The sequence below is a fragment of the Triturus cristatus genome, chromosome 9 (assembly GCF_964204655.1).
Source record: "Triturus cristatus chromosome 9, aTriCri1.1, whole genome shotgun sequence".
Lineage (NCBI taxonomy): Eukaryota > Metazoa > Chordata > Amphibia > Caudata > Salamandridae > Triturus > Triturus cristatus.
Genome location: NC_140592.1, coordinates 904,406,492 through 904,431,646, shown reverse-complemented (window position 1 = coordinate 904,431,646; position 25,155 = coordinate 904,406,492). Strand labels below are relative to the sequence as shown.

The window sequence follows — 25,155 nt, the reverse complement described above, 5'->3', positions numbered from 1 at the left end:
CAGATGAATTGTTTCTGTACCAGTCAAAGGAAAACCAAGTCCGAAGATATTGGATCTCTAAGGGACATAATGCATAATTAGAATTGCCCAAACATATTTGAAAAACATAGAAAGTTCAAAGAAAGTGTCTCGTTCTTAGTAAAATTGAGTTTATAGTAACACAGCTAGACTTGTAAATCGAAATGTCATCGGCATAGCACATAGCGCAATTTCTTCTGAGCCATGCTTCAAACTGGATATATTCGGATTACAACAAATTCTTTCCAGTAAGAGTTCTAAACATAAAAGAAAAAGGGACAGAAGGCAGGTATGTCCAGTACTTCAATATAAATTAAAATATGGGGAAAAGCATTAATTAAAAAATTAAGGAGCTGGGAGATTGGAATATAATAATCTAGCAAATTAAATTAATTTAGAGCCAAAACCAAGCCAATGGAGCATTTGTTACATATATTGCCAATTTATACTGTCAAAAACGTTCTCAGCAGTTTGAGAAAATGCCTGTAGTGGAGATTGCAATTGACTTGCTTGGCAAATAATATTAGAAACATTTTTGTATTAACACCAGCAAGTCTACCTTGATCGATTTGACTAGAAGGAGAACAACAGATTCTAAACAAGAAGCTAAGATGTTATCAAAAATCTTACACCCATAATAAACAAGGGAAATGGGCCTATAGTTTTTGCAAAATGTGTGGTAATTATCATGTTTAGGGTTAATAGGTATTAAGGCCTTCAAAAAAGAGCCACTGGCTTTGGAATTAAAAATAAAAGAGTTACATGTGACAGCAGCACATCTGTTTTGTTAACTAATAAAAATGAAAATAAAAAATAAAAATAAGAGTTAATAAGTTCCAATAATTTAGGTGCAATAAAAAGAGGATAGCATGGAAATTGGTTCAATTTAAAAATCATGAATGCCCGGGCCTTTCGCTTTCTTTAGGGAATTAATTGTAGTTAATGTTCCCTGAAGCATGATATCTGTTTCTGAGTATTCAGGTTTATCATTTAAAGTGTGTGCTTTGGTGATATTGTCAAAAAATATCATCATGCAAGTTAGAGCATACTTCTGTATTTGTCACTAATCATCCACCCATGCACCTTGATTAGACCACATTACTATCACCTATAGAAATTGGTACCAAGAAAATAAATGCACAAATTTAGGCTGTAAATAATCATGACATGTCATAATAGAGGCTGCTTGGACTCTTTTGCTTACATCAGGAGCGGTGTATTTCTTGTTGCTTTTCAACTTGGCTTGGTAAACAGGAAATGTTGATTAACATTTTGCATTTTGTTGATGTCAAATGGTGTTATTACGGGATGAAGTCAAGACTTTCAAAAATGAAATGTGTTAGGTACAAAAAACTGTTAAGTCACAAAATGTAGGACTTAATGAGAATATAATAGAAAATGGAAAAGAAATTCCATCACAAGAGAGCTAACATGGTAGGTTACAATTTCCTTAAACAGCCCAGTGGAGTCTGTGACTCTCCTTTCTCCCATGCACACCTTCTACGGCAAGTTCTTCTGGTGCCAAAGTGGTGTGTGCATTTGTGTGAAGAAACATAAAATCTCTTTTAGGAATATGACACAGATTGCGTACAGACATACAACATGGTAAATCCTGTTTGTGTCATATTTTCTAGAGGCTAAACAGTTGTAAAAATCAATTTATTTAAAAATGCTTGTGTGTGATTTAATTCATGGTCAATAGATGCTGCTTGAATTCACCACCTTTTTTTCTGATTTTGTGTTAGCAGCGCTGTCATGGAGTTCCATAGCCACATCTCTCGTTTAAGGTACTGTATAAACCTGCATGTTTTACTAAAGCACAGCATGTATCACTATGCATGCATGTATGGACTGCACGTCTTTGAATGTTCTAATACAGGCAGATTAATCCCAAATAGTTTATATGTTTTACATGCAGGTTACTTTTGCCTAAACAACTGACATAAGATTCTAGTCTGCCCTGAAACCTTTTTGATGCAATGGTATTCCAATGGGATCTAAGAAGTGCATAGAAAGTAATACCTTGCTATTGGTTATGTAGGGTCTGACCTCCAGTAAATGCACACTTAGTAATTTGAAGAACGCTGCCACTGCAGCTGTTAGTGGGACAAAAGAAGCCAGAATTATTTCTGCAAAACTGCAAATATGGTAGTAGCCCAGGTGGCTAAATAGACCGTTCATAGTGAATAATGATTATTTTGTCAATTTATTGAAAGAATACCACAAGTGGTGCCTAAACGTTGGTGTTGTTATCACCAAATTCAATGGTATTAATGTTGCAGGCTTGAAACAATAAAAGGCTACTTAGTACTGCTAGAATTGGAATATATGACATGTAGACTACACTCAGGGTGTCCAATGTTAGCGGAGGATAGCCGGATCCATGGCAGATTTTCAGGAATACCACTGACTTTGTAACTGAGTTTCACTCATTGTACGTACATGTATGGATATGCATTGCATGCATTGCATGACATCCAAAGACTCTGGCATAGGACTGGCCATCGTAAACCTATGTTGGGCCCTTCTTGATTATGCAAATATCACTGGCATAGCTTTAGATTCATTCCCCATTTCTAATTTGAATACATACCTTCAAACCAGCACTGCCAAGCTGGTTCTGAATCTTTAGCCTCACCAATGATAATAAAACTCTCTAGCTGAAGATCCGATCTCTATTACCTTATGCAGAAGTTTATATAATTTCTGTGCTGTGCAATTAAGCTGCTGTAGCAACAATCAAATGTGGATATGTGAATAACACTTGAATGTTTTCCCATTATGGTATATTTGAATGCTTTACACATCCAACTGAAGCCTCACCTCTGCCAACATTTACCAGAGAAAGACTAACCTAACAGGAAACCAATAGACTGGTGATCTGTGCCATGTACAACTAATGTAATGTAGAACACAGTTGAGTTACAACGGGATTCCTTTATTTAAGTTAAAACATGTTCTTTAGGCCCACCTGGAGCAGGATATCCTCTCCATTCATCCTCTTATCTTCAACTGGCATTAGGTGTCAAATCCTACACATAATTGTATTGTATTGTATTGTATAAATCTTTTATATAGCGCAGCTATCGCCCAACGGGCATCCTGGCGCTTAGAGACCATGGTGACATAAAGCGTGTAAAACGAGCAGCCACTAATCAGAGATGTTGCTACCTATTCCTGGCAAATAGCCAAGTCTTAAGATCTCTCCTAAAGCCCAACAGAGATTCGGCCTGTCTCAGATCTTGGGGGATCTTATTCCAAAGGCATGCTGCTGCCGTGCCAAAGGCCCTTCCTCCCATCCTTGCTAGTTTACTCTGGCAACGGATACCAGGCTTTGGCTAGTGGACTGAAGGAGTCTTTTTGGTTCATACCATGAGAATCGCTCACGTATAGGTAGCGGGCCTATATTATGTAGTGCTTTGTAGATCATGACCAGGGACTTGAAGCTAACTCTGTCTTTAACCGGCAGCCAATGTAGGTCCCTCAGCACCATCGTCACAGAGGAGCCGCGTTGTCTCTTGAGGGCCATTTTAGCTGCCATAGACTGGACTCTTTGCAACCCCTGCACAATGTATTGGGGAGCACCCAAATACAAGGAGTTACAATAGTCCAGTCTACTCAGAATTACGCTCTGAACCACTAAGGGCCTGGCCTCACTTGGTAGCAGTGGAAGAATTTGACGAAGAGCCCTCAACAGGGAGATACAGGTGCTGATTGTTTTGTTGGCTTGAGTTAGCATCTGAAGATCTTCGTCCATCATGACCCCCAGATTGCGAACTGTTTTTGCTGCTGCTATAGGGGCGTCCTCTGGCCTAAGCCTAAACTCGCCCATAAGATGTTTAGACATTTTTGCTGCGTAGCAGTGCAATACCTCTGTTTTCCCAGCGTTCAGCTGTAACGAGTTGGCCTTCAACCAGTCTGAGACCCGCCCCATACATGCCTGAAAGGAGCTCATGGAGACAGCATACTCTCCTTCAGTGGAAAACAGCAGTTGAATATCGTCCGCATAATTGACCACTTCAATCCCAGAAGATTTTATAATAGGGATCAGGGGCCTAAGTAAACATTAAAAAGGATCGGACTGATTGCCGAGCCCTGGGGTACTCCATAGCAAACCGGGGACCAAGGTGAGGTAAATGGCGTCAGAGTAACTGCCTGTTGTCGATCTGCCAGATAGGAATGCAACCATTTCAGGGCGCCGCACTTCACCCCTAATCCTTTCAGTCTTGCTATCAGTACCGCATGACTAACCGTGTCGAATGCGGCCGACATATCCAACAGCACCAATACTGCGGAGTTTCCACTGTCGGCTCGCATTCGAAGTTTATCCAGCACGGTTGTTAGAGCATTTTCCGTCCCATGCCCCGGCCGGAAACCAAACTGGTCCCTGTCCAACAGATGATTTTCTACCAAATAGTTTGACAGGGATTTACTAACTATCTTTTCCGAGATTTTGATAGGAAACGGCAAAAGAGATATGGGACGGACATTAACTGGCAACGTTGGATCTAGGGATGGCTTTTTCAGCAGGGGGGTGACTATCGCCTGCTTCCAGCAATCTGGTACCACTCCTTCATTCAAGGATTGGCAGCATATTTGCCACAAACCCGGGAATAAATCGGGGCCATACTCCTACCAGATCTTATGAGGAAGGGGGGTCAAGGGGCGAGCCGGACGATATCTCCCGAGCTATGCTGCTAAAGACGTCCTCCGTGGGGGGTTGGAAATGTTTCAGAGAGATATCCTTCCTGACATCCTCAGTAATCAGAGGAATTTCAATTGCGCTATGATCAAACCCACCCACGATTTTGGTGACCTTGTCAATGAAAAAAGTGGTAACTTCATTGCACAGGCTTTGTGATGGCTGGACTCTGTTAGCCAGGCATCCGGGATTACAGAGATCCCTTACAATATTGAAAAGGGCCTTTATACCATTAGGTGCCTGCAAAATGGAGCTTGCGTAGAATTGTGACTTGGCCTCCCTGATAGCCTGCTTATATAGAGCTTGTATTGATTTTAAAGCTTTTTTGTCTGTTTCTAATGAAGACCTGCGCCATCTTCTCTCGGCCTGCCGGCGAGCTGATCGTAGCACTCTCAGCTCCTCGCTAAACCATGGGGCCGAAGGCGTTCTCCTAACCTTGAGCTTTTTTCTTGGGATACATCCCTCCAGAACATTGTTGATAAAGTTACTATATCTATTGTAGTTTTCCTCGACTGCCTCCTCTGGATTGAACAGAGTCTGTCTAAGAAATAGAGGGGCTGGGCCCATTTTAGAAAGTTTTGCCCAGTCTCTCCCCCACCGGAAGGTAGTTTGATTTTTTCCCGCCGGCTTGTCTCTTGGCATAGTTATCCTGAACTGTATCAGAAAATGATCAGTCCAGTTTAGCGGTGATATACTGAGTACCTCTGTCTCAGACTGCTTGGCAAAAACTAGGTCGAGCATATGCCCTCCCTTGTGAGTTGGTTTTTGAATAAGCTGGTGTAGACCGCAGTTCTCACATGTTTGACTCAGGGCTTGTAAGTGGTTCCCTGAGCTCCCTGAATCCCAGACGTTGAAATCTCCTAAAAACAACAATCTAGAATGTGTCAGTGCTAAGGCAGTAATAGTGTCCAGTAAGGCCTGATGTTGGGAGTCCAGGCCCGGGGGCCTATAACAAACCAAGCCTGACAGCACTCTCCCCTTAGGCTCCTGTAAGGTGAAGCCCAAGAGTTCATACCCCACTATATCGTTTATCTGTAATGGGGCACAATCCCACTTCTCCTTAAAAATTATCCCTACCCCTCCTCCTCTCCCCGTCAGGCGCGGCTTCTGGAGGATCTTATGCTACATGGATCACTTGGAACATCACAATACTCTGCACCTGAAAAGGGAACTGCTCAAATAAGATAATACTCATCTTCCCCATACAAACTAGAGACATTCAAGATTATACACCTACCATTCCTGCATGCCAAAACTCCACACAGCATCAGGGTAAAATGTCCACATACCCAAACACAAAAGAATACAAGGTTAAGCCTTTCTCAATTTTCCTTCCACTGGATCAATACACAAAAAACAGAGGAGTATCTTGCAGAAGATAGTAAAAAGAGCCTTGAAAATATGAAACATCAATTAACAATAAAACAACATTTTCCTGTTCGTGAAGAGTATCACACATCCCAGCAATCTAGCTTATAACACTCTCATATATTCCAAATCTTGTACATATATAAAAACAACACACATGCATAAACATACTTGAGATCCAAACTCCACAGACCTCGGAAAAAAAGAAAAAGTGAAATGAACAAAACAGGTCCTGTGTGTTAATATACCTGTCAACAACAGAGTGAAAATACTTTTTAATTGAGAGGGAAGGTTTTGCAGTAATTTGGGGATGTAAGAATTTTCAGCTGTATCAATATGGGAATACCTTAAAAGTGTTCACAAACCACAGTTTCGCAATGCACTCTTTACTGTAGTCAGTGCAAGATAGACAAGTGGGCCTTAAAAGTGCCTGTATAGCTAATGACCACCATGTAATTTCACCCTGGCACTAAAACCTCGCAACAGACTCCCACAATAGACATTCCCTGCAAATGACCGCCTGAGCTAGAGTTCAAGAACAAAGAGCTAATTGGCAGGAATGTAGGTTTTCAGATGCTCCGAAAAATGATCTGGAATGAGGACAAGGCTTTGCATCTAAAGGTTATTTCTACTTTACCATCAGTCACTGTATGGTCTTCACTATCCTCCACAGCATTTCCCTCATCTCTTGTTTTGAGGGGCCTTGAAACTCTTACATCTACAGAGTCTTCCCTATAATGTTTTTTTTCACAGCCCCTATTCCCTGTGTTTTTTGGGGGGTCTGGTGCTGTAAGAAATTGGGTCACTAGGTGAGAGAGGTGAGATCCCCACTCAAATAATAAATACAACCCTTGTCAGTGTGAACCACAAAAGTCACTAAATAAACCTATGCTTAACCCTCCAGCAGTGCGTTCAATGGGCAGGCACTATAAGGTACTCAGTACCTGCACTTCTTTTATTTGAAGGGAAGAGTACCAGCGCTTCTTAGCACTGTTCCAATGCTTTTAATGAGAGAGTACCAGCACTTCTTAGCAGGAAGCAGGTACTTGGGAAAAGGAGTACCTGCACTTCTGTGTTTCCTATTTAAGCACTGCCATCTGGTAGCTTAAGACTAAATGTGTCAGGCATAACTTAGAGGCAATGTGTAAAGTATTTCTGCAGCACTCAAACAGTAGTAAAGTGAAAGCACAACCAAAGAAATACCCCAAACCAATTTAGAACAGAACAGAAGAGAACATTTAAATGAATAAAATAACACAAAAATGACAAAAATCCAATAAGTGGAATCGAGTTCTGAATTTTAAAGCTTTCAGGTAAAAATAGTGCCAAAAGGTAGAAAGCGCCAATCACAGTTATCTGGCCACACTGGAATGAGACAAAGTCATAAATTCAGGTCGACTGAGATTGAACGTGTGTTGGATACAAGGACGAGCTTCATACCAGTAGAAATTTCACCTTCTAACACAGTCCAGTTCCACTCAAGGGTCCTCAGCCTGAGTTTGGCGTAGGCGGGGCTGTGAGGAGAAAGTTGTTGGGGTGAAGTGGAGGTCGCCTTTGGAACTTTGCAGTGGCGGGAGACGTGGACAGCCATTGCTGACATGAAGAGCAGGTCACAGCCAGAGCTTCGCATTGGGGGTAACGTGGGTGGTTGTTTGCAAGGAGGCCAGAACGTTTGTATTTTCACCTGGAGTCCAGTTTTTGTAGTTTGCAGGTTGGAGAAGTACAATCTAAGTCAAGAATCTGGGGATGCACCTCTTGGAGGTCAGCACTCACTCCAGCAGAGGCCAGCAGTAAGGCTCAGACAGGTTCAGTTGGGGCTGGGCAGTTGCAGATGGGGCAACTGGAAGCTTGTTGTGTTCCTGTAGCTCAACCAGGAGGTCAGCCAACTGACTCTTACATCACTCCTTTGTCCTAGGTTCAAGGCAGTCAGGTCCAGTTGCCTTTCATACCACAGGGCAGTCCTCCTTCTGAACCTTCCACAGATCCAGGAGTGTTCTGATGAGAGGTGCTGAGATTTCAATTGTATACCCAATGCCAGCAGGTGTGTGGGAGTCATCCCCTTTGTCTAACCAAAACTGGTTCTGGTCATTTCTTACCTTTCCCCTGGATTTGACTACAATCTGTCAAGGGTAGCACATGGTATGCTGACCCAGGTGTGAGTTGCATTTGCCAGAGACAGGGCAGGCAGCTTCAGAAGTCAAGAAGGAGATGGGCACAGCCCTATACTTTGTAGCTCAGGAAGGGCTAAGCACAACCCCCCAGGTCATTCTGTTCAAGAGAGAAACACCCTTCCCCACACCTAAAGCCCTTTTGTCCTCAAGGAATACACATCGCACCACTGGAGAACAATTAGCAGTCAAGTGACCCTGGACACTGGCAAAAAGGCACATTAGATTTAGGCAGCAAAATGGCAACTATCTAAAATGAAAATAATTATTTAAAATCCGACTTTACCTTAAAAGAGGATTTTAAATTACAACTTAAATGAGTGGAAGAAGTATTTCTCTATCTGCTCCCCCAGTGTTAGTCTGTGGAACAGTTAGCCTTACTATAGTGAGAATCGACTTTAGGCATTTTTCACTGTTAGGACATGTAAAACTTAAGGGCACATATCCTACTTTTTAAAATCATGCACCCTGCTCTATGAGCCTTTGGGGTCTACTTTAGAATGAGCTTATAAGCAGTTAAAAAGGAAAGTTTAGGCCTGGCAAAAGGTTTAATTTACCAGGCCGAAATGGCAGTTTAAAACTGCACTACAGGCTAAAGTGGCAGGCCTGAGGCATCTTTTACAGTGCTACTTTAGTGGGTGGCACAATGAGTGCTGCAGCCCACTAGTATCGCTTAATTTACAGGCCCTGGGTACATGTAGTACCAAGCACTAGGGATCTATAAGTAAATTAATAGGACCACTCAGGTGTGTACCAACGTTACAGTGTTTTGAAGTGAGAGCACATGCTCTTTACTATCGGTTAGCAGGAGTAAAGTGTGCAGAGTCCTAATGCAAACAAAAATGGGTTCACAAAAGAAAGTGACGTGAAGGCAACATTCTCAAGGAATACCACGACAAAGAAGGTAATTTACTACAGGTGTCTTATACATGGTCTTGAGGTGCAACAAGTGTCACACCTTCACTTAACATTGAGAGTAGAATTAAAGTACCAGAACATCAAATTGGCTGAGTGTCATACATGTTAAGGGAACTGCTTTTGGCCATTATAGGTAGCCAGAGGTTGTGAACTATTGGTTTTAATTTTCCATCAATGTGGAAGGCAGACTAACCACTACATTATTAAGAGCACATGATGGAAATCAGGGAATTCTTAAACTGAAAATTAAATCCTGTGGGGAGCGTGGCCAGGGTCATGATCCACCAAGATGTCTCTCGCCTAGGCTTCATTGACCAGGCTTCTGCTGGGGTCTAAACAAGCCATATCTGAGGGGGAGGGCTTGTGATGTTGTGGCAATTGCACTGGCACCACTAGCAGAGGCAGTTTAGGACCAGAGTATCAATATTTTAGTCGCAGGGCCAGTACAGCAGTGAATTCCAAGATAGTCCCTGCACCATGACGACCATGTATGTGCCGTCTAGATTAGGTTAAAGAGCTTCACATTGTGGAAACGCAGCCAGCACGTACACCAAGAAGGCCCCGACCCAGCAGAATGGTTTGAAGGCAGCAGATTACCCGTTTGGGGCCTAGAGGACCTTTGAAGGGACATTGGCTCCCTGGGCAGGCTACAAAATCACGCTGTCAGGAGAATTGGAGGCCAGCCCATTTCATGGGGAATGCTGCAGGAATTATCTTAGGCCCTGGAGGAGTGTGCTATGGCCCCTGCACTCGCGCTCATCTATGACTGTTTGGGAGCTGAAGACACTGAGGCCCCTGTAGCGCAGACGATTACGCAGTGGTAAGCCAGAGAGTGACTTCTGACCCTCAATGAGTGATGTCAGTCAGGCAGTGTCTGTGTGCCTGGATATTGTAGAGTGCAGACCCAGAGATGAATCCTGGGATCTCAGTAGCGGGAGCTTCAGGGTGTCTGCAGGAGTGAATGGAGCTGTGTCTTTTCCTGGACGATCCTGGCTTGTGACATCATTTCATAGTCACTAGAGACAATGCATTGTGGGCTCCCCTACGCCGATCAATTAAAACACAATGATAAGACTGTGAGCGGTCTCTCTCTTTCAACAAGTGGGGTCAACCTCAGGCCACATTCTTGGTCTCCTCTGTAGTTGTGAATCTGAAGCATTGTATGTTTTTCTGTGGCCTTGTCACTTGTCTTACCCACTGCTTAATAATAGCATCCTCTAAAAATAAAAGTGGCCAAAACGGCATCAAAATAAGGCTTATTCCACTATCAGAGGACAGAGGCAACACAACCTCTGGATGACCCCAATGACCCTTCACCTGGATCAATCATGGAAAGGGGGGGGATCTCCAGGGTCATGCCACGAAGTAAGACATCCTGATGCTCCGGACAGTGTTTCTCAAGGAAATCTCCTCCTGGTGCCAAGACATGAACAAAAACCTGGTGCAATTAGACCACAAAATTCAAAGGGTCAAACACAGGGATGACCAAGGAGACGGATGCACTCCAAAATCGAACAGAGCATGCAAAGATAACAGGAGGCAGAGATGTCTATGGGAGAAAGAAGATTGACATATCATTGGGAGATGACCAGACCTTCACTTTGGGCCCCCTTTCTAGTTATATCCCACTGAAATCCAATATATGGCCACCAGCATCCTGAGGTGCTATGAACATGCCATAGGGTTCCATACATCGAGAGCTTCATTTAATCAGTCTCACCCCTTTTGTCAGCTGCTGGTAGTCTTAGAACTTTGGTTTCAAACTCTCTGCTAAAACTCCATTATAGATACTGCTATCTGATTTACCAGCAGGGGTCGGGCCTTTCCAAGACAGAGTCAGCCCCTTCAAGTTACCCAAGTCCTGGTTGGTGCATAGAGGACAGGCATATGCTGGGTGGTTTTATGTCACAGCACCTGTGTTTGGCATATGGTCATACTTCCAAAACAAATCATGTTCAAATGTTAATCAAAATGTTTTCAAGTGTCTCACTGCTGACCAGTATAGTTTTTTATGAATGGGGCTGCATATGGAGTGGGTTGGTGTCACCCTTGCTGGGGTACTGGGTTGCTGGGGTACTGAACTTTCTTTAGCACATAGCATCACTTAGATGTGCACACAAACACTTATGACTACCACACAGAGGCTCTCTTGCCATGGTTAGGATAGGATACCGATAGGATCAAATTTATAGAACGCACTAAAACCCAAAGGTGCCAAAGCTCTATAGCGGAACAGATGAGTCAGCAGGAGCAGCGCAGCCAAGATCATGGATTCTAAGATGAGAAGAGCAAAGTTTTCAGATGGTTTTTAAAGAGCAAAGAGGTGAGCATTCTCCTCCTACTGGAGACCCACCTGGTGAAACATCTCATTTATGCTCCTAATGGCTTCCACTCCAGTTTCACTCTTCATATCTGACCAAGACAAAGGAACTGGTCATACTTCTAAAGTGAGGTCTTAATTTTAAGTTAGCTGCCAAATGCTCCGATAAAGGGTGTAGATGTGCTGGGATTAAAGGGGTGCTGGGTGGTATTAATGTTACAGTGTTCTCTCTATATGTCCTGAATAAAGGGAAGGAAAGATTTTATGTAGACCTCTTTCTCAGGGTCGCTCAATTTTCACATGATAGACTTCTCCTGGGGGTCAAGTTTAATTCCACCCTCCATCCTGAGATAGATAGGTCCCAGGCCTGCTACACAGTTCTGAACACTCCATCATCCCTGACACAAGGCATCTTGGATCTGGGCCTCATTAGAGTCTGGGGACAACAACAAGAGGTAGGCAGGTACTATATATTCTATTCCAGTGTTCACAAACTCAAACACATATTGAATTTATTTCTTTTGTCAAGAAACCTTCTGTCCCAAATCGCCTCAACAGATACTGGAACGAAAGTCCTATCAGAGCACAGAGTGCTTTGGTTGACCATAGACACGATTGTCCCAATAACCCCTTTTCAAAGGCATTGGATGATTAATTATAGAGCTCTTAGGCAACCAGTGTTATGGGATAACATAAGAAAAGCAATTGACTTATATTTTAAGGAGAAATGTAAGAAATTGGATGCTGGGTGGGGGGGTGAACCCCTAATCAAGCAGAAACCACAATCCTTATCATGATGAATTCAATAGCAAACCTTAAAATAACCTGTGCTCAACCCTCTGGTAGCTTGACACAGAGCAGTCAGGCAATGTGCATAGTATTTATGCAGCACCTCAAACAGTGGTAAAGTGAAACACAACACAAGAAAAATCCCACTCCAAATTAAAAGCGTAATTTTTAATAAATAATTTAAGACCAACATGACACTCAGTAGAACCAGAGATATGCAGTTGTGTAGATTTAAGTAAAAAGCACAAATAACCAACTCTGGACTTCTGGTGTACTAGACCGGACCAGAGTCAGATGTTCAGGCTGACCGCAGTGAGGCACGGGCCGACTATAGAGACCCAGTTAGGCCAGCTGAACAAGAGTATTTTATATCCTGGTTACAAACAAAAAGTTGCGGAATCCTGCGCCAATGATGCATCGGGCAGCCATTGAGGATCCTGTCGACGGGGGCTTGCGATATGAAGTCTGGTATCAAGGATGTGCTGCACAGCTGAGCCAATACTTTGGTTCCAAAGAGCTGTGAGGCTGCGATGCGAGGACTAGCGTCATCGTCGAGGATCCAGTTTATAAGAAGCTTGCAATGCGAGGGCCTGCACCAGGGATGCGTCGCACAGTGGCGGTTTCCCAAATTGCTGTAATGCGAACTCTTTGTGCAGGGAGAGTCCACACTGCTGAGGCGATCTGTTGGTTCTGCTCAGAGTAGTGCCGCACAGAAGAGAAGATGCAGCAGTTCTGCTGGATCCCAGTTGGGCTGGCAGAGCACCTTCAGGCCCACTTCCAAGAGTCCAGGGCTGGAGTGGCACCACTTAGCAGGGTAGGACACACAAATGAAAAAGTCCAGGTGCTGGGTTCAAGGATGTTGGAGCCTTCTGTCCCGAGGCTTTATTCAGTAAGCCGGCCAACTAGCCCTTGGAGTCACTCTGGTGTCTTTGGTTCAACAGAAGTAGGTCCAGTTGTTCTCAACAGGGTCAAAAGGTCAGCACAGCAGGGAAGGAGTCCTTCTTCTTGACAGAGTCCACAGGTCTAGAAGTGTACTAAAGAGTTGGTGTCTAAGATCCAATATTTATACCTAGTGCCTCCTTTGAAGTGGGAGAAGCTTCTAGAGGATTCCCTTTGAAGTGCACAGGATTCCCTCCTCCCCTGTCCTGGCTCCAGACTAACTACAGGGGTTATGCAGTACTTTGTGTGAAGGCAGGACACAGCCTATTCAGGTATAAGTGGGGTTGTGCCTCACCCCGCCCTCTCATCCTGCCAGTGATGGCCCATCTAGGAACACCTAAGCTCTCTATTGTGTGTGGCTGTATGGAAGGAATACACAAAAGCCAACTGCCAACTACACCCAGTCATATAACCCAGAGACAGGCTTCAGGCATTAAATGGTCAAGGCAGGAAAATGGCAACTTTCTAAAAGTTGCGTTTTGAAAATTGTAACCAAAAATCTGACTTCGCCATGAAAGAGGATTTTTTCATTACAATTCCAAAGACACCTAACATGAGCTGAAGATTTGGGCCTGGCAAAAGGTTTGTTTTTCCAGGTCAAAATGGCAGTTTAAAACTGCACATACAGGCTGCAATGGCAAGCCTGAGACATATTTAGAGGGCCACTTAAGTGGGTAGCACAATAAGTGCTACAGGGCCACTAGTAGCATTTAATTTACACACTGTGGGCACATGCAGCATGACTTTACTAGGGTCTTACACAAACAAATTAAATGTGCCAATGGGGTATAAGCCAATTCCACCACATTTTAGGGAGAGAGCAGAAGCATTTTAGCATTGTACAGCAGTGGCAAAGTTTGCAGAGTCCAAAGGTCAGCAAAAACTAGATCAACAAAAATAGGAAATGTTTAGGCAAAACGTTTAGGGGAAGACCCCCTAACGTTGACAATGTTTAACAAGAATTATGTGGAAGATTTGAGCTTTAATGTGGTATGCTACTAAGGCAGTTATACTGGGAGAACTAATCTCCCATATGCCAGCGTTTGAAAGACTTCATAAATAGAAAACGTAGGAATTAAAAAATCACCTAAAGCACTTAGAATACTTACAAAAACTGAACAGTTTGCTGTGAGCCATAGGGAACTCCGCAGGGTCGGGGAGATCTGGAGCAAGTCTTGATGCAGGATGCAGCCAAGAAACTGTAGAAAGTCCGCCGATCTCATTGTGAGGAGGGTGATAAGGCTGACAGGCTTTTGGCTTACAACTTTAAACAGATACACACTAGAAAACAAATCAATGTGGTCAGCGATAAGCAGAGTGGGAGCCAAATTGATACCCGGTGTAGGAAAGTAGAGTATTATGCAGTGAGGCTGGTTAGGCTTCACTATGTTATACTCTCACAATACCCCAAATTAGTCCCTCGGATTCACACTAATAAATCTTTAGCTCAGTCCAGGTAGAGTGGCCCAGAGCAGTCAGGTTTTATTAGAGGAACATGTGTTAAACATTTTGGAGTACAAGCATGGACAATAAGTAATTGACACGACTCAAAAGACATCCAACACCAATTATAAAAACAAGCATTTGCAATGCAAAAGGTCTCACATTACTTTTAGTTTGAGGTATTGGCGTTGCAAATAATAATGCAACGCCAATAGCTCATACTTTCAGTAATGTGAGACCTAGTGCCTTGCAAATACTTGCGTAGTGAGCCACGAACCAGCATTGTATGTGTCAGTACAGTACCGCAAGCTGCTCCTAGAGGTCCCTAGTGAGAAAGGCACCAGCACTTCATGTCTGGGTGCAGTATCGCAAGCTGCTCCTAGAGGTCCCTAGTGAGCAAGGCACCAGCACTGCATGTCTCGTGCAGTACCGCAAGCTGCTCCTAGTGGTCCCTAGTGAGCAAGGCACCAGCACTGCATGTCTAGTTGCAGAATCGCAAGCTGATCTCACAGGTCCTTAGTGAGCATCATAAACTACCTAAGCGAAACAGTACACAGCTGCTTGAAATATGAGCAATTATATGTTTAAAGTTATACAGTGGTGGTGACATCAATGGACAGCTGACGATCCCCTAAACAAAACAAGCGCACCCATGTTCAGGTAAAAGAAAAGCATGTTCACCATTATTCCCTCTGAGGTGGCCGTGCTGCCTAAATTTTAAAAAAGTGTTGTGAGAGAGAGAGACTGTGTCCTGCCTGCAACAGCAGGCAGAAGAAGCCAATTAAGAAAATGTGCTCCTAGGCTCTAATTAAAGCATATGTGTAACAACCGAAGTAAAAGGGCCAGTCCTCATGGGAGGTTACAAATGAAGACAAGGCAGTACTAAGGAAGGACTAACAAGCCTATTAACCAATCGGAAACCAGCATTTACAAAGGACAATGACTCAAGCCAATGACAAATATGGGCAGAGACTGGGCGGGGCTACAAGTACATTCTGCAATTCAGCATGCCTCGCAGAGCACTAAATGCACGCTGACTCTAGGCTCGAACTAATAAAGCATATTTGTATATAAATTTAGTCACCAAAATGGAGCTATGGACTTTAGAAAGAAAAATAAATCAGTGCAATTCACAACAACAAAAGTTAACGTTGTGGTCAATGGAGAAAAGCACTGGTGACAATCGGTCACTTGTAGGTCGAGTCCAGGCAAAATCAATGGGTGATAAGTTGATTTATGTCCCAAGACCAGGCCAAGTAAGTCAGTGGAACTTTGCTTGGCTTGTAGGTCCCATGCAGAGTGGTGCTGGCTGTCCCTGGTGCTGAAACAGGATCCACAGAGAGCTGGTTTTACCACTTAGACAGTGCTGGTGAGGAAATGAATGCAAAAACTCGACAACAAGGTCACTGAGGTGTTGAGTTGAACATGCTGCAGAGTTCTTTCAATGCCTTATTTCAATGCATGGGAGTCCGGGGGAAAGTGGTAGCCACCTGAAACGTGCTGGAGGTAAGGACTACATTTCCCACAGTTCACTAGACCAATTTGTTTTGCGTGATCTCTTGGTGGGCCTGATGGCCAGTAAATCTTATGTTCCAGGAGCCGTCAGTGCCTGCAGCCATCAGTGGACTACTTTCTCTAGTCCAATGGAGTTAGGGAGTTGCCTTTGGCTCTCAGAGAAGTTCCTCATGCTGGGGAAAGAGGTCTCTGGTACAGGATGAGTCCCCGTCGTGCAGTTGAAGGGTGGTTACCACAGGTGCAGAGTATCATGCCCTTTCTTTGTGCAGGTCCTGAAGTCACAGACTCGGGTCTCTTCTTTCTCCTTTATTGAAAATAAAATCAGAGCTGAGGTTCTGGTGCAAATGGTGCCCCTTGAATCCTTGATTTAGGGGCGTTGGGGGTGTGGGTGCAAGTAGCCAATGGGCTAATCCGCTACTGAGGTGACCACATCTGGGGTGTGTGCCACCTTTGCTTTGCAGAACCCTCTATTCCACCACTTCCACCACACAGACATCCTAAAACATACCAAGAACCTGTTGTTTGAATTAAAGTCACTATATATCCTTTTAAATAGATGGTCCTGTATAATTGTCACAGGGGTGCAATTGTCAGTGTTTTCCCTTTTTTAAACCTACTAATCACTGTTTTTTGTGCATTGTATTTATAATATACATGGGTGCTATGATATGTACTAACTAATGAATAAATGTATTACTTATTTCGGCTGAATTGAGTACAAATTAATATATCTTTTTGGCTACTTTCCTCCCAGAACAAATAACTATATTGTATTACTGCAATTGATTTATGGCAGATAGATTCTGGCCTATCGTTATATTGAACCTTTTTGTCTATGACTGAACCAACGCAAAGTAAAAACTTGTGATAAAAAAGATTACCCTTGAAAATGAGTTCCATGTGAACAATTGTTGCTGGCTAATAGCCAATACCCAGTTCACATGGACTTATGCGTGGCTCTTGTTCCTTTGAAATATAGATTCAAAATAAGGCACACTCCATTTTCCAATGTCCACAGGTAAAGCTCAAGAGTATTATAGAGAGCAACTAAAATTGAATAAAATAACGTTAAGATTTGAATTTGATAGAAGAAGAGAATTGAAATTGATACACATACTTCTAACAGGAAGCAGGTAAAAGCTATGCGGTTACAAAGGCCTATATCACAAAAGGTAAAACTTTAAATGTCAGTCAGGATCCAGTACAGAAAGGTACCCCCCGTACAAGTTAGAGGACACTTAAGGGCCAATTGGCAGACTCAAAGTAAGCGTTCTAGATCTTTTTGCCTACATCCGCCCGAAGAACTTAGCAACAGAGCTTGCTAGCAATGGCTTAGAATCAGATCTTAAGATTCTGAGGGCGGTAATGCAACTTCTTGTCCTCAACTGCTTGCAAAGTGGTTTAATTAATTTCATACGAGGGCCCAAATAGCCAGAACAAGAGAACAAGACATGAACAACAGATTCAGAAGAAGCGTTACAAACAGGACACACAACACCTACCCCTGAGGCCCATTTGTTGGTACATGTTTTCAGTGGCAAAGTGCCAACCCTGAATTGTAAATAGAGCTTTCTATCTAGGGGCACAGTGATAATGTCCCAATAAACATCCAGTGTAGGGTGGCATTTAAAGTCTAGAAACCTTCCTGTCAATGTTGAGTTCTCCACCGCATGAGCCTCGCATTGTGAAATCCATGGCCAATGGTGGCGCTTAGGTGATTCTAGAGATGGAATGGGATTACAGGTTGGATATTTTAGAGTTCTCTCATGCCTATATCTGATAATAGGTTTGTAATTTGCTGCAACCACTTGAATTTGTGAAACCTGGCTACATCTATAACATCCTTCAGTGCCATAGCGTAGTGGACTAATTCTGGAGTGCACCAAACCCTTCTTCAGAATATGAATGGGTGTAGTTTGATTTTTTTAACTAACACCCTCCTTCCTAAATCGTGTCAAGGGTGTCAGCGGAGTACTAGGGGGAATGCAAGTAACACATCTCAAAAACGTATTCTCTGAAAGTGTTAAAGATGAGGCACTGGAAAACCCCCACAGCTCTGAGCCATAAAAGGCCGACCCTAACTCTTTAGCATCATAGACTTTTAGAACTGGGTCGATTGGTTTAGAGAAGGAATTACTATGTTCCTTCGCTACAGCCCCACTAACCTGTCTGTGCTTGAGAACCATAGCATCCACTTTGGGCTTCCAAGACATGATCGAAGTCAGGGTGACGCCAAGGTAATTAAAAACATCTGCCTTCTCAATTGGCTTATCCCCTAGCATAACTGTTCCCTTGTATTATCTGTGTTGCCTGGACTACATATATTTTGTCTTCGCAGCATTGATTTCAAGACCTCGCACTCTACAGAACTCCTCAAAGCGGTGCAAAGCACGCTGCAAACTGGTGTTTTTGAGATCAACAGTGTGTTGTCCGCGAACAACAATATAGGGTTTTGTTTACCAGCCAAATTGGGGGCATGAGGAGGTAAGCCAGATCGAAAGTGAATAATATAATTTAAAAGCAAGGAGAACAGAGTGGGGGCTAAAACACATCCTTGGCGAACACCTTTATCTACAGATATCTGTTTATTAAGTTCGCCTTGCCCAACCCAACAAACTTGGGGGCGAAATTGCCTTGATGCAACAAATTACTAATGAGAGCAAATCTGAGGGCACTCCCAGATCATGGAGAACCAACCATAACTTCTTGCGAGGAACAAAATCAAATGACTATTTAAGATCGATCGACAAATGAAACATACATACTACCTCCATCGATCTCCACTACCTCCCAGTGTAAAAGCAAGAGATGAAAAATCTGGTTGATTGTTCTCATTTTCTTGCGTAAGATCGCTTTGAGAGGGCGGAAAGAATGTCACTGTCAGTTATCCAATCCTAAATTCTAAACAGGACAAGTTGGGCGAAGATATTTTGGATGGAGTCAATTAAACTAATTGGCCGATAGTTCCCAGGCAAACACGGTCTCCCTTTTTGTAAATTGGGATTACTTCAGCCCCCTTCCAGGAGTCCGGAATAGGGGTGCCCTCAGAAATGGCATTAGCTAGAATGAGTAAATACTTGGACTACTTTGGTCTATCCTGCTCAAATATATCAGCAGGAATGCCATTTGGTCCTGGCACTCTACCTTGAGTAACTGCATCCAGGGCTTTAGCGATATCTGCTGAATCAGATAAACCACTATTCAGATCTATGGAATAAGATGCTAATGGTTCATTAGGCTCCTTTCTCATCATATTAGGGGAAGAATCCTCAGAGTTTAGATGCGAGAAGTAATGAACCCAGGCAGCAGAGGTGGTGCTTGCCCGTCTCTACCCCAGTTAACTAGGGACCAGAATTTAACAGAGTTCTTAGCAGAGCAAGCAGCTTTGAGATCTAGATATCTCCCCTCATCCCACTGTCTTTTAGCCTGAGCTGTTTTGTAGAGTTTCCGTGCTGAGTGGACCTGCGCCATATCTTTGGCTATTATTTTTTTTTTATTTTTTTTTTTTTATTTTTTTTTTGTCCTCATTTACAACCCAGTCAGGCTTGTCCGTGCTGAAGATTATTGAGAAAAAGCAACCGTCTCAGGACACTAGATCTGTTGCCTTATGCCCTGTTGGGCCAAGACTGCCGGCGCAATCTCAATCAACAACTTAGGAGCAATACCGACTTGGGGAACCCATCGCTCAACAGAGATCATTAGAGCGTCTCAATCGAATCCTTAAGAGGAATAAAGGATAAGCAAGAGAAAAGAGGGTTGTGTAATCCTTGGACAAGGGGAAAAAAAAAACCCTAGTTCCAACTCAATAAGTGCCAAAACTCCCGCTTCTTCATGTTTCCCGCCATTGAGAGATCTAACCTCGATGTTTTTAGTAGAGAAGACAGCCAGTCTTGATGCGTGGGTGGTAACGTGTCTTTCCATTTGATGCAGATCTCTCGCCTGGCAAGCAAGATGGCATAAAATTGGATTTTCTCGGGTGCCCCTACTAGGTCGTTTGTAAGGCCAAACACCAGCATAGGCAGATTAACAATAATGTGTGACCCCAGAACTCTAGAAAGTGTATTGTTGGCTGCTTGCCAGAAGTCAACAAGGGCGGGACAATGAAGAAACATGTGGATGTCAGAAGCCTCCGCTGCCCCGCACTTTGCACAGCATACTGGTGGCCCATTTGAGAATTTAGTTAGCCTCAGTGGAGAGTAATAGGCTCTGTGTATTGTAAACAAATGATTCCTTCGAAGCCAGGCTGGTTTTACGATGTCATACAATATTTTACAGGATTTTAACCATAATGACTGAAGGTCGTGCCGTGGGATACTGCTCTCCCAGAGAGAGGTGGGTAGTAGGAATTCGCCATCCTGCCCTTCCATAATAGAGCAATACCAGATCGCCACCACTTTCTTTGCTGGGGGTTTATGTATGACCAGATATTCAAATTGATTCGTACCACCCATTAGGTGTTTATTACGGGAAAGTTGAACGGCATTAGCCCAACTAGTTAGTTGAAAGTATTTAAATCTAGAGAGGGAAGGGCCGACCACATCTCTAAGGGCCTCCCAGGGGACCAGGTTACCCTCCACAAAAAGGTCACCCCATCTCTCGATACCAGCCGCCCTAAGGGGAGTTGATAAGCTATCCAACAGACACTCCGGGGTCCCAGGGGAGTTCCAGATTGGGGCTAATCCTGAATAGTATCCCAATTTAATGAGGCTCTAAGGCCAGCCCATGATTTAGCCAGCCCCTGTAACACCTTCAGCCTGACTTTTTTGAAGAATTTTGCATTACCATATTTGTATAAGTAACCTTGCTCAGATATGCCCGAACCTCTCAACATGGCCAAAAACATAGCCCCGACACCCTCACTACTGGGAGTTTTTAGCAACATACGTGAGTAAGAAAGTTGAAAGGCCCAGGCATACAGCTGTAAATCAGGAGCTGCTAAACCTCCCTTTTCTCTTCTCCTCCTGATTTTTTTCCACGCTATCCTAGACTGTCGAGAAGCCCAGACGAAGGTATTTAAATCACTCTGGAGCTTTCCTAAGGCTTTCATGTCGAAGTGTAACGGGATAGCACCGAAGAGAAAAGTAAATCTAGGCATAATGGACATCTTAATAAGGTTGACTCGCCCGAGTATTGAGAGCGGTAAAAGTGCCCAAGACTTCATTAGTTTGCGGATTTCTCTAGCTATTAGCGTTAAATTATAGGTGGGTATCTTATCAAGCTCTTGGAGGATATGGATACCCAAATATCTCATACTAGTCTTCAAAGGGGGGAGTTGTTGGTGAACCTGAATATTCCAGGCCATAATTTCAGTCTTGGAGGTATTGATCTTATACCCAGAGAGTGCGCCAAACTCCAGTGCCAACTTCATAACTGTGGGGTAAGCGGTGTTCAAATCCGATGTGAATATAAGCACATCGTCAGCATAAAGAGCCACCTTTTTTTCCCATTCCCCAAATCTGAAGGATGATACTCTGAGATCATCTCTCAGTAGTTGAGCGAAAGGTTCAATATACAAATTAAATAATAAAGGGGAAAGGGGACAACCCTGGCGCGTACCTCTGGAAATCTCAAGGGATTCTGCAAGGAAGCCGTTTATAAGTAAGTTGGCCGAAGGATTGTTGTACAAAAGGGCAACAGCCCGCCTAAACTTCTTTCCAACCATGAACTTGGCCAGGACCTCCGACAGGAACACCCAGTTAACCCTGTCGAAGGCCTTAGCGGCGTCAAGAGTTAAAATAGCGAGTGGAAGAGAATAGGCTGAGGCCAGATCTACAGCCCCAATCAAGTCATGAGTCAATTCTGAGAGATGACGCCCTGGTATGAAGCCCTTTTGATTCTGATGCAAAAGACCTCCGACCTCCCCACTGAGCCTTTTAGCCAAAATGGAAGCAAAGATTTTATAGTCAACGTTTAATATAGAGATGGGCCTGTAGGATTCACAACTTGTAGGAGACTTCCCCTGTTTTAATATTAAGGTTATGGTAGCTTTATTCCAAGAGGAAGGAGGAATCAGGCCATCTAGAAGGATTTGATTAAACAGAATTGTCAAAATCGGAGCGACCTCCTTAACAAGAGATCTATATAATTCAGTGGGGAGACCATCAGGGCCAGCTGCCTTGCCCATTTTTGATCTCATTATTTCGCAGTGGACCTCCTCTTGGGTGATCGGGAGGTCTAAGGCAGCTTGTTGTCCCGATGTAAGTACAGGGAGATTTACGTTGCTTAACCAAGATTGGATCCTCACACGATCTGAGTTACCATCCTCGCTGTATATTCCCTGAAAAAAAGAGTGGAATGCCCCTCTAATTTCGTCATCTGAGGTGTAAGCCACACCATCCTTAATGACCGTGCTGATATTATTTCGTGCTCGATCTGATTTTGTTTTCCAGGCGAGTAGTTTGCCTGCCCCTTCGCCATATTCAAAATGGGCTAATTTACTAGCTTCCCATCTTTGCATTAAACGTGAACTCAGCATATTATCTAGCTGGGCCTTAAGATCCCTAAGCTTGATATGGTTCTCAGTAGGTAAGTTCGAGTTATGAAGATCGAGTAAAAGCTGAGTAGCCTTGATATTGCGTTCTAGCTCGAGTATTTCTTCCTTGTATTTTCTACTCTTATGAATCGTGATGCTAGTGATGATGCCCCTCAGAAAGGCCTTGAAAGACTCCCACACGTTTACCACGGACGAGGTCCCCATATTTCTAGCCGAAAAAATTTTCAGACTCTCTCTGAAGCGAGAGTAGAGTGTCTTCCGAGGCCAAAAGTGAACGATCCATAGACCAATTCCTTGGTGGGAGATCCGCCACTATCTCTATGGACATGAATACGGCAGAATGGTCTGAAAGGTGGGCGGGAAGATAGAAAATGGTTTTAATGAGTTTCTGTAGGGTAAAACTGGCTAGTATAAGGTCTATCCTAGATTTATGTTTGTATTTGTGGTTAGAAAAGGAGTATTCGCGTTGACGGGGAAATCTAAGCCTCCATGTATCCACAAAGCCCAGATCTTTCATAGCTCCCATAAGACAGGCTCTAGTTCTAGGAGAAGGCAGTACTCGACTTTTTCTAGATTTATCAATTAAGGGATCCAAGACTATATTAAAGTCGCCAGCCAATATCACTGGTTCAGGGAAGTCCAGCAAAGCAGAAATTAAATTATTAAAGGAGGAGGGATCGTCTAGGTTGGGACCATAATATCCCACCTGTCTTTGGCTATTATTGCCTTAACCAGTAAGGAGCGTGTTTTTCTGCACTCTGTGTTGAACCAGGTTTTGGGTGCGAGAGGGGATCTGCGAGTAGATGATGCAGGAATATAAAAGCAAGGCAAGATTTTCTTAAAAAGCTTATCATGAAAATTATTAATAGACCCTATGTCCCCTGCACTTCCTAGCCTAGTGGACATCTCTGCTATACAAGATGCTAAGTCTGTACTAATAGCAGGCAAAATATTGGTAGAATCAACAACCTGGGACCATTTAATGCGCCTCATATCATTAGAAGAAAATATATCCTTGGTGGTGACACCTTTTTTAAGTGAGGGGTTTCAGTGGTGAGACAAAGGGGGTTGTGTTCGGTCTCCAATCTTTCGTTAATGCGCATATTCCCAAGGAGTGGCCAAAGTCCTAAATCTAGGAGAATATAATCTATACGACTAGAATGAGACAAATTGGGATATGTATTGACCCCTTTCGTGTCAGATGTAGTCCTACCGTTGCTCCGAGCCCCAACTCCAAGGAGAGTGCCTTGAGCTGTAGGGCTGCCTCAGTCCATTTTTTTACAGGAGGCAATTCTAAACAAGGGATACCCCACACCTCATCCTCCTCTCTCGCTAAAATTATATCCACTGTATCCAGGGGGTTGAAGGTTGTATTAGAACATTGGAACGTTGGAAGCTCCATTGAAAAAAATGGAGTAGCTCTGGTATAAGCCCGAAGCTCCAACATTCCAATTCTTCTTTGTGGCTGTAAATAAAGGCTTCAGGGAGCCTGAGGGGATTTCCATCCCCTTCGGCTCGGGCCTTTAACACTGCAGCGGGCCTTTAATAACCGGTATAGCCTGCTACGATGGGCTATAAGGCTATAATAAAGTCCCCAGCTAATACCAGATAAGAATGACCGGGGTTTTACCAAGATGGCCTTCCAGGAAAGAAATGGTTTTTGATTTTAGGCCCCTCCAACCCCTCTAGCGTATACATTAGAAATGTAAATCCTGGTGTTTTCCATTCTCCTCCCAACTGAAAGTGTACAGGTTGCTATATCCTAATTTTGGGCATCCACAAACACATTTTGCCATGGAATCCACCCATATGAAAAGATCATTGTTTGGCAAACATGTCCCAGAGTAGGATGCACAATGAAAAGCGGCAAAGGAGTTTTTTGACTGAGGCTAGTTAGACCTTTACAATAAAAGCATAGGTTGCGCATAAAAATGTTATCCTCCTCTTTTGTAAATTTAAACTATAGCCAGAGACGAAGATACTTATAATGAAGTGAAATACATGTTGCAAAGCTGTAATTCTGCTTCAGAAGCTATGAATGAATCTATATTTTACAAATTAACTTATTGCTGCAATTAATCATACACAGGCCAGATAAAGTGGGAAGTATGAATAGGATACATAGTATCTTGAGAAATATAACAGTCAGGGGTTTTGCTAATAAAGCTGGTTACATAGTCCTCCCTCCACCATCCTGAAAATTGTTCTGCTTATTATAGGAGTCTGTGATTTAAAACACAAACAGAAATGATTACGCACTTCAAGCTGATGAATAGTTGCATGGAATTTCCCAATATGGAAAACCAGACTTTCCAAAGTGTTAGAACACTGCTCAAATTGAAAACAATGTCACAATATTGCGTCTTGTTAACCAAGGACTTGTGTTACACGTCGTGTAATTAAAAAGACAAATAGAAAAAAGGAGGGAGAAGAGGATAGAGAAACCACGAAAAACATTACTGGCTTTTCAAGAAATATTTAG

At 43.2% G+C, this 25,155-nt stretch overlaps 1 protein-coding gene across 8 annotated transcripts in view; it reads left to right on the top strand.

The window, feature by feature from the left end:
• Positions 1-25,155, top strand: part of BDKRB2 (bradykinin receptor B2) — a 442,021-nt gene that overhangs the window by 253,721 nt on the left and 163,145 nt on the right. For 4 of the 8 annotated variants that reach the window (XM_085626446.1, XM_085626442.1, XM_085626444.1 and 1 more), the window contains exon 3: positions 1,767-1,805. In XM_085626446.1, the coding sequence (XP_085482572.1) occupies positions 1,774-1,805 (32 nt within the window). In that variant the 5' untranslated portion in view covers positions 1,767-1,773. Of the gene's footprint in view, positions 1-1,763; positions 1,806-25,155 lie in introns of all 8 variants that reach the window. The other 4 variants (XM_085626445.1, XM_085626440.1, XM_085626443.1 and 1 more) reach the window with 1 other exon arrangement.